This window comes from Macadamia integrifolia, chromosome 5 (genome assembly GCF_013358625.1).
Source record: "Macadamia integrifolia cultivar HAES 741 chromosome 5, SCU_Mint_v3, whole genome shotgun sequence".
Lineage (NCBI taxonomy): Eukaryota > Viridiplantae > Streptophyta > Magnoliopsida > Proteales > Proteaceae > Macadamia > Macadamia integrifolia.
In genome coordinates, this window is record NC_056561.1 from 14256385 (window position 1) to 14266926 (window position 10542).

Here is a 10542-nt window from a genome sequence, read left to right on the forward strand (position 1 = left end):
CCCCCCCCCCCCCAACCTCTTCTGCAGCTCCCCTGCCCCACCCCTCGGTCAGGCCTGCCACCTGATCCCACGCCTGAAGTTCCCACCTACCCCCCTGGGACTTCCCCTCTCTTGCCTTTATCCATCTATATTTTAAAGAATTAGAAAATAGTTTGAGTTGGAAGGTGTTATGTGTAGCAAACCTCATTATAAAGAATTCATAAGCAAGCTGATCCCAAGGCTAAGAAAGGCCCTAGCAAACTGATTCAATAGATGCAGTATGATTTGATGTAAATCAAGTCTTTATTATGAGCTTCAAAGTTGGTTCACAGATAGCTATCTTGGCCATAAATTTAAGTCAATGATCCACCCTTATTCTACCCCAAATAATCCATCAAACAAGTATGATTCCAGCCTAAGAATGGCCTTCAAGCACAGTTATTTGGAAGGATTCTTTTCAGACCTTGTAGGGCCCAGCATGGAGATCTTAGTTGAAGAGCTTCCTAGAGGATGTGAACTTCTAGAAGGCTAAAACTCTGTTCACGTCACTTTAGTCAAGCCTTGGACAGCAAAGACATCAAGATGACTCGATTTGGGAAGTTCTAGAAGAGTGAAAACTTTGCTGGATGTTGTTTCCTTTGCTTGACTTTCCTATTTTAGTTTTTTTCCTTTTTGAGTTTAATACTGTGTACAAGGAAGATCTTATAGAGGCCTCCTTTTATTATTAGTTTCCTTGTATTTCTTTCCTTCTTTATGTAACTTGTCCAAGGACAAGACAATAGTTTTCTTTTCATTTTTTGTTTCTATTTTTCTACTTTCTTGGGAGGCAAGTTACTCAACCCATATATTGTACATTATCCTTAGAGGTTCAACACAATTTTGAAGTAATGAAAAGATGTTTGTTTACAAATTGATTGGCTGTGAGATACAGTTGGGGTGAGAGGCCTTTGAGTGGCTGAGATGCCTAGGGGAGAGTGAGAGACTTGAACCAATTATCCCTTTCTGGAACCCTTCTTCCCCTCCATTGATTTCCCTTTTCTCTCTTCTATTGATTTTCCTTTTCTCTCTTCTATTCCTTTATTTTCTGCGAATTATTTAATCCATCCGAGTCCTGTTAGAAGGTTCCTTGAAGACCCCAATCTCTGTCATTGCTGTTGCTGATCTGAGCCTACAAATCCAGGCTTGTGGCACCTTTTTCTGGATAATTCTGGGCAGCGTTCAAGTCTGCAGATCTCCCAGTCTATCAGGCCATTAAGGCCCATGTCTTGAGGACTTGTTAGATCACAATACAAGTGGATGACTCACTAGAGCACAATATATGTTTTGAGGACTTGTTAGGCCCATCTTAGTTGTTGCCACACTAATTCAAAGGAGAGTTGAAGCTCATCTAGTTCTATCTCTGTTGCTCTTTTCTCTTTACTCTTTCAGTCTTTCTTTACATTCTGCTCCGACCATATCTTTTCAACCCACTATGTAGACCCATCCAAACCCCACCACTTCCTATCCCCATTGAGAGGTAGCCTCCATTTCCTTTGTAAACTATACTATTGCATAAGAAAGAACCATGGCTTCCCAGCTGAACTAAAACTTCCACCCCAATAAATTATTTATGCATTTACAAGAGGAACTAAGAAAGACCTTAATCTACTCATACAGTTGAGACAATTACCTCAAAGATAGAAGCTTGGAACAACACAAAATTTCTTCTAGGGGCACCCAGCCTATTTAATAACACGCTTGGTGGACAAACCAAATAAAGGTTTCTTTATTACTCAGCCGGGTTCAGGCAGTTTAAAACAGACTAGGCAGCCTGATATGGGAATTCCGAGCCGCCATAAGCAAGTTTACTGCTGAAAACTAAGATTTCTCTCATTTATATACTGTTGAAAAGTCCAGAATACCAAACCTTGAGGGTGTCCAACAACAGCTACTGCTTCTTGCAGATATGGAATGTCTCCAAGCTCCAAATAATTCATCCCCTCCCAAAATTCTTCACTTTCAACAACAAGAATAGCCAAATCACATTCATGTCCAACAGCTTGAACCTCTGCCCTGTATTTGGTCGGTGATCCATGCTTTCTTATAAGTACAAAGGTTTGATCAGCTACTACATGAGCATTGGTAAGAATTCTCCTCCCAGAGATAACAAATCCTGCAATTACACCATAAACACATAGAAGTTGTGTGAAGTACTGAAGTGAGGAGTTAAATTCGCTATTTCTCTATGATTGATCGAATCGACAATCCTTCAGAGGATTAGAAGCACTGAGTGATTCTCAAGTGGTACATGCAGATTACAGGGATGGGGAATGATTATCATGGATGAGCATAGGGAAAAAGGCCCATCAATTATTGATCGTTTTCATTCTCTTCCCACTTCCTTCTTATGCTTTACTATGTTCTCATTCTTTCAAATAAAATGAAATTTCCAAAATATAAAAGAAATTAGATTACCCTTAATCACCCATAACATTTGGAATTACACACCAAAAAAGCAATCTGTATTATGCAAAATCATTCTCCTGGATGTTCTGAATCTGTCTGCGGGTCACATGTAAATCTAACAGGCAGTGTATAGGTGGTTGATGTATAAAAAACTGCAACTTGCCAAGATGTATTAGGGGTAGAGTAGATCATATCCATCCTCGTATAATGAGAACATGGATCCCCTAGCAACCATCATAGATAGAAGGAGATCCTAAATCCCGTTCACAGGAGATGAAAAATAATCAGTCATATACAAAGGGTAACATATAGAGAAGTGTTGGGCTGTTAAGAAGTGTCATATAGAAAAGCTATGTGTAGTAGAGATGAGAATGTTAAGATTAATGTGTGGCAAAACTAGGAAAGACAAAATAAGGAATGAACATATTAGAGCTGATTTTGGAGTTTCCCTAATCAATGACAAGTTTTGAGAAATTCGTTTGGGGTGGTATGGCCATATTCAACGAAAGCATAGGGATGCCCCAATACGGAGGAGTGATCTGATTCCATTGAAGGAGCTAAAAGATCTAGGGGCATGCCTAAAATAACCATAGGAGAAGTAGTGAGGAATGACAACCATAGTCCAGGTTTTGTCCTAAGTATGACCTCCTATAGAATTGATTGGAAGGCAAGGATTCATGTAGCCAGCCCCATTTAGCTGAGATTTTCCTGACTTGCTGGTGTTGGGCTTCTTTCCTTTTACTTTCATTTCTCCTACTCTCATTTCTTCTATTTTTCTTTGGCACAGATCCATGTAGATGACCCCATTAAGTTGGAATAAGGCTGAGTTTGTTGTTGCTGTTGTTATATACAAAGGGCAGCATATCAAAGTGGAAGAAAATCACAATCATACAATCAATTCTCCAGCCTGTTTACCTGCTTCATTTCTTTCCAACCCATCCTATTTTCACTTGCATGAGATGAGAACTGTGAAGAAATTTTCCTACAAATGACATCAATCAAGTCCATACGCACCAGTAAGCTGACCAGGGATTGTCTAGCTGCCTTTTGCCTTGTCTGACAAATGTTTCCCAAGAAGTTCCATCAATGTTTTCTGGCATTCTTGCCTTGTCTGGCAAGCTTCATCCTAGAGGTACCTCAGCCTTGTTGGGGTTGACTATTGCCTTGTCTAGCAAATAGCGGCCCTCTCAGTCTTACTCGGCTACGTGTGGTTTTGGTATTGACTTTTATCCTCTGGATCATGGTATCAACCCTATTCACAAGGGCTTATCCTTGCAAGAAATCTTACACAGCAATTGATTATGGCTCAATAATGCAAAATCCCCATCCCTCCACCAGCTCAAGTATATATCAGATATGGACTATCTACTATTTTACATATATTGATCATTGACAGAAACCAACATGTCTTTCTAACAGACCACCAATCTAAGGACCTCCTGTATTTATATATAAAGTCCTAAGAACATTTTGTCGACTAGAAAAAACTATCATAAATAATTAGTCAAGCAGCCCAATCAAGAAAGAATGAACCAAAAACATTCCACGAACACTTTGTTTTGTATAATAGGTCTAGGAACATAGCTTGTTACGTCATCAAAAGCCCGCCCAGTCATATTTCTCCAAATTCCCAAAGTGCTCAAACAGTACTACCAAATAATCTCAGCTACCACACAGCTTAGAAATATGTAAGCTGAAGTTTCTTCTTCCTCCTTACATGGGATACACAAACTGGCCAACCTAAAAGTGCTTCCCTTGAACTCATCCATCATGAAAACCTGTCCAAGGGCAATATCCAAGTAAAAAGGTTTATCTTTTAAAGGTATTGTGTAGCAATACTCTTCACCTATCTGTAATTTCAGTCTAGCCACAGAAAAGGAGAGCATGATAGGACTATGAAGTACATGTTGCTTTAGTGTGATACTTTCAAAACTCGCCATATAGCCACTAATCAGTTCAAAGTCTTAATCTTGGACAATTCCCCACTCTATATGTAGTCCTTTACATAAAGTTATGATGCCACATAAGCCTTCTTGTTTGACTTGATTCCAGACCCTAGATCCCAGCACAAATTTGTGAAGGTAACTCCCTGCCAAAGTCAAAAAGCATCTTTGCTCAAACGTCAAAATCATCGTAGATAGACTTAATTAATCCTTGATCTTATGCCTCACCACCTAGATAATAGAAAACTAAAACAGCTTAGGGGCCAATCTGAAACTTACAGAGCATGCCACTAAATTCCTTGAACAACATTCACCTCCACATATAAGCAGTCACTAATCTATGTAATACAGTCATTGTCTACGTATTGGCCTAATCCTCCTGATCCTGTATTGAGACCCTAGCCCATGCTCAGACATTTCAACACATCTAAGCAGAGATAACAGTGTGGTATCAATATCTTTAACTTAGATATAACCATGAAGTCATTTTTGCATCACATGTTTGCTATAGAGGGCAGGCCTTTGTGCAACAGTTTGGTTGCTCCATTGCGACCTAGTGGTCATGAGTTCGAGTCAGAAAACAACCTCTCCGTGAAGCATAGGTAAGGCTGCGTACATTATGACCCTCCCTAGACCCTGCAGTGGAGGGAATCTCATGCACTGGGTACACCCCTTTTTTTTAGGTTTGCTATTATTTACTTAGAATAACTAGGTACCTAGTCATCTATCATATGCACTTTGGAGGAAGAAACCAAGGCCTGAGATTAACCAATGGGGTCAAGGGCCAAAGCTTCAAAGTGAAAGATAAGCAAGTGTAGAACCCCTATCACCATCATTGTCTCGCCGTAGAAAAGAAAGAGGATAGTTATATCACATATGTGTAGCAATGCAGAAGCCTGGCATGCACAAGCTACCGATATCAAAAGCAAAGGAACAACATTAATTATCAAAAGTTGAGCTGATAGATAGTTTCATTAGGTTACTCCTTCGAAATCTAAAGCCACACATAACGGGCAAGGCAGAAATGTAGAAAGAATTTTCCTCTCTAGATTAGGCAATAATCCAACACCTAATGAATACAACAACAACAACAACAATCATAACCATATCCCAACTTAATGGGGTTGGCTACATGGATCCAAAATAGGAATAGGATTATAAAGAGACAACATAAGTAAGGTGAGATGTGCTACAAAATAGGTAAACGTAGAAGTCCAAGCATCACACAAACATCCCCTACAAGGGGTCGGCAACTCGGGTCCTTGTCCTCCACCTAGCGAATTATACCATATATATATATATATATATAAAGCAAATGGATAGATTGATCCTTTAAAATTTGATGGTATTAGTTTTTCAAGGGTCCAAATAAACTTACATGTCATTGAGTAACTAAGAGTCATCTCACTATTATATCTTGGCCCTCTTTGCCTTTGACCCAAATCAATTCCTTCACACGCGCACAACCAAAAATAAATAAAATTCAAGGAAAATACAGAAAGAAAAATCAATGGAAGCAAGGATATTACCCGAACCCATACTTTCTCGCTGTGATTTGTTCTGCCACGGAAGGAAGTAGTTGGGACTGCTCGTCACAGTGAAGACCTTCACTACAGAATCGAGAGCAAGTTCGATGGCCGCATACGCGTCGGTGTATCGAGGACTCACCAATTCTTTCCCATCGGAAACTGGGTATGCAGTGTTCCTATTGCTGTTATTGGTGTTGTCACGGATCAAGTCCAAGTGATTGGTTCCAGAAGTGGAATAGAAACAAGTCGTAACGGTAACAGCAGCAGTAGCAGTAACAGAAGAGGAACAAAGAAGAGCTCTAGACAGTGTGGAAGACACAGAGATGGCTTTGCTTGAGAAGGGGAGAGGGATATGGCAGATAAGTGACCGCGCATAGCAGAGCCTGCGGGCTGTACGGACAGAGGTCGTGAACATGTTTCAGATTTTGCTGCTCCGCCTTTGCTTGTGCGCGTCTGTTTGTGTGGAAATAGTGTGGGGTAGAGAGAGAGAGGAGGACGATATGGGGGTTCTTAAATGGGCGAGCTCTTTGTAGGTTTTGTCCCACAAAGTGGTCAGAGAGTTCTTTTCACTACACGTACGTTCTCCTGCTAGTACGGTCAGGAGCCACCACCTGTCCCATGTCCCATTGTCGGACCTACTATTGTTGCATTTACACTATGGCTGCGTTTGGTGGTCATTCAGAAAAATGTTTTTATCATTCTCATTTTATAGGAGTAAGAAAATGGAATCTTCCATTTGGTGTACAGGGTTCGTTTTTCTGTTTTTCTTGAAACAAAAAAAAAAAAAAAAAAACCTATAAATGAGAAATGTTGGAACATGGTTAACATTTGAGTTTCGTTTCAAAACGAAATTTTGACACAGAAACAGAAAATTCTGGCTTTACACGAAACGTCATTTTTTAAACAAAATGATTACCAAATGCAGCCGATGTTTGGATGCTAAGGCTACGTTTGGTAGTCATCCAGAAAAATGGAATAAAGCTTTTGGTGTCAACTTTGTGTTTTTCGATTTTTTTTGAACGAAAAGAAAAAAAGAAACACTTGATGTTCCATCATTTTAGTTTCATTCCAAATACAAAAAAAAATAAAAAAAATAAAAAATAAAAAAAATAATGAACAACTAGGATAATCATTCCTGAAATAGGTTCACCAAACACCATTTTTATTATTTTAAAACGGCATTTTGACACAGAAACTGAAAATTTTGTTTTTGACACGAAACGTCGTTTCTAAAACTAAATGACTACCAAACACAACCTAAGAAAAGAAAGAAAAAAATTTGTTTTCCTACAGTTTGGCTGGCAGGGTGTTACACCCATGCCCAAACTAACAGTCTTTTCATTGTGACAGATGATGCTTCAGACTTACTTAGCACCAATGACTTATGGATTGAAGCAACTTACCATCTGGAAGGGAAGGATGCTCCTTCATATTATTATAGGCAGTGTTGATTAAATTGAAAATGGTTTAGACCTCCCAGAAATTTCGGGTAAGCATCCTAACATTAAGGATTTCTCACCCATTTAAATATGATAAGCAAGCCTACTTAGTGGGCATTGAACCCTCTTAGAAGTTCCAAGACCTGTGGGACCAAGACTAAGAGAAATCTCAGTCAAATGGGGACAATTGGAGCAACCAGTTGACATAATCAACTGGCCAGTGCCATCAACCGGTTCTTTAACTGCTCCAAAAGGGGTAATTGTGTGTGGGGCCTATGACTATAACCCATACACCCCGAAACACCTTCATTGTATGTCTTCATATATGTGTTAACGAATTAATGAACATGGACCCATGGAGGTGGGCCCACATTGCCAACACTAGCTTAACCCAATTACGAATAAATGCATTAGTTAGCCATGCTTCAATTGTTGGTGAACCTATTTAATGCACAACCTCCTCCCATTTACTCATTTCACAACCAAAGGAGAAAAGAGAATAAGGAAAGGAAGAAGAAGAAAAAGAGGAAGGAGAAGAAGGAAGAGGAGGAAGGAGGTGAACAAGGGTTCCATCTTGAGAATCTACTCACCTGCACTTAAAAGGTACGCTTTCTCTGTACTCCATTTTCTCTCTCTCTCTATCTCTCCATTTTACCCTAGCTAGGTATGAGGTCTCCCCATTGTATTTCTCACAAATGAGAGCTAGCAGGTGATGGATCCATGGATGCATGCATGCCCTAACCAAGTCTAATTAGCATGTATGCATAAGATCCATGAAGCTAAGCCCACACATTGGGGAAGATCAACCTTTTGAGCTAAGGGTGGGTGATGGTCGGATCACCCACTATAAGACCAAATTGCACAGGACCCTAATGTTAAGATGCTTAGGGTTGTACAATAGACCCCAATTGGTTTCCATACAGACAACTAGAACACGATATTGAATTAAAATATAAATGATTGAATTAAAACATAAATGATTGAATCAAAACATAAATGATTGAATTGTACCTTTCACCTATTATGTTGAGGATGATCAACGTTGATCACTCACAGTTTTCCTCTATTGGCTATGGATCTTTTACAACCCCTTAGACTTCCTTAGTTCTCTCACTTTAGTGGTAAAGTGGGGAAGAGTGAATAATGGTTGTAGGGACTTAAAATACAGTATTTTATAGTACTGTCCTGCACCCAAAACTCTAAACCACAATGAGTTGGGCTAACATATCCTTAAACATGAGAGTGGGTATAACCGGGTCATGCAACTTGATTCACCCATTTAATCAACTTGAATAATTATTTAAGCTTATAAATCCAACAATCTCCCACTTGGGCTACATTAATTATAATGATGCATTTTAAATTGGTGTGCCCATAGAATCTCATTATATTAACCACTCTTACTGTGATTCAGTTGAAAAACCACTCACGTCGAACAACATCAGAAGATACATCTCAATATACGGCATACAACTTTGTCTTATTACAAACATAAGTAAATTTATCAACACAAAACTTTGTGAGATATTAACATCAAAATATTGACATATCATTAAATAACACTACTGTCGTTCCACGTAGGTCCTAAACTATGATATTAACCTTTACAGTCACAAATCGCCTTTGATCTAGGGTTAATATCTAACTATGGCTTTCTGTCTATAAACTATGGTAAATATTGCATTTAACTGTGGCAAAAATATTGCTTTTGGACTGTACCAAGTACTTCATTTTAAACTGTGAAAAAAACATTGCCTTTAAACTGAGGCAGTTACTGCCTATAAAACATGTTCAAATGAACTTTCATAATATAAATGCTAAAATATAATTTTAATCCATCAAACTGTGCCCCAAAACATACTGGTTGTAGTTTCAAACATAAACTAGTAGTCAACAAGAAGCAAAGTTCGCAAAGCTCCCACTAACAAAGCATTTAAAAAACTCAATAATACTAATGTTAGAAACATGATCTTTGAGCACTCTCACTAGAAAAACATTTGTAAGAGCCACGCCGACATCCTGTCAGGAGCTAAGAATTACAATTGAAACTGTATCCCTATCCTTTGGGACAAGAATTCAATGGTCCTCTTTGTTTCTTGAATTAGCTATGAAAAGAACATTAAAATTTAGAAATTCAATCACCTTGGGCGAAATGACTCCTAAGTCAGTATCCCTTTCTAACATGTGGATATTTGTTCACAAACCTTGATGATATTACATTTGAAAAAATGTCATCTTTACTGTTAAGAAATATCCACAAACTTTGATGACATCACCTTTGGAAAATGCCATTTTTATTGTTGAGGAAGATACAATCGAATTGAATGTACCACTTTGGTGGATTTCGCTCAATCCTATCATATTTTTCATATTGGAGATAGATCTATGTGTGTAGTAACGTACATTTAAATGTGTCATTAGGACAACAAAAACCATACAAAAGTCACAATAGTAACTACATCCCTATCCTTTGGGCTACGAATGCATTGGTCATCTTGTAAATCCACATTTATTAGTGAAAAGAACGATAACTTTCGAGATCCTCTCACCTTTGGGCTTAAAAATCTCTAGGTTACTATCATTTTCTTTAACTTGAGTGACATCACCTTTGGGCAAATATCACTAACTTTGCTACCCTAGAGAAAACCATGGAAAATAAGATGTGCTACTTTGGTGGATTCCACCCCACCCTTTCATGGTTTCCTGAAAATTTACTATACAGCTAAGAGTGTGCAAAAGTTTTCACCTATTTTAATTCCAACATATGTATTCATCACAGGGTATTCCAAACATGACATGCAAACATAAAATGACATTAATTTTCTACCTATGTCATTCAAAAATAACTTTTTAAAATCATGGTAATGATAAAATAATGTAGAATCATGCACAAACAAAAATACAATTTTGAAGCCGTTCAGGAACAAAGACTAAATAATACAACAATTCTAGAATAGTTATAAAACAAAGACTAGATCCCAAAATAGTTTTGAAACAAAAATGTGGGTCCCAGGCAATTCTAGAGTAAACTTTGATTCTATTCCCATTTGTCTTGTATTAAAACAATCCAGAATACTGAATTTCATCCTCCCAATGGTCAAACCATATAAAACAGTTTATAATACATAATTTCATCATCCCATTGGTTTGACCAGTCAAATAGGGCTTGTCAAATAATGTCAAAATAGAGTTGGATCGGGTCCTAAT

At 38.2% G+C, this 10542-nt stretch overlaps 1 protein-coding gene across 6 annotated transcripts in view; it reads right to left on the minus strand.

Moving 5' to 3' along the window:
* The window catches only part of LOC122078806 (protease Do-like 10, mitochondrial), a 123363-nt gene extending 116956 nt beyond the window's left edge, over positions 1-6407 (minus strand). For 4 of the 6 annotated variants that reach the window (XM_042644948.1, XM_042644946.1, XM_042644944.1 and 1 more), the window contains exons 1-2: positions 5897-6404; positions 1886-2131 (exon numbers count right to left, since the gene is read on the minus strand). In XM_042644948.1, coding sequence (XP_042500882.1) covers positions 1886-2131; positions 5897-6311 — 661 coding nt within the window. In that variant the 5' untranslated portion in view covers positions 6312-6404. Of the gene's footprint in view, positions 1-1885; positions 2132-5745; positions 5818-5896 lie in introns of all 6 variants that reach the window. The other 2 variants (XM_042644945.1, XM_042644947.1) reach the window with 2 other exon arrangements.
* Between the last annotated feature and the right edge of the window lie 4135 nt (positions 6408-10542).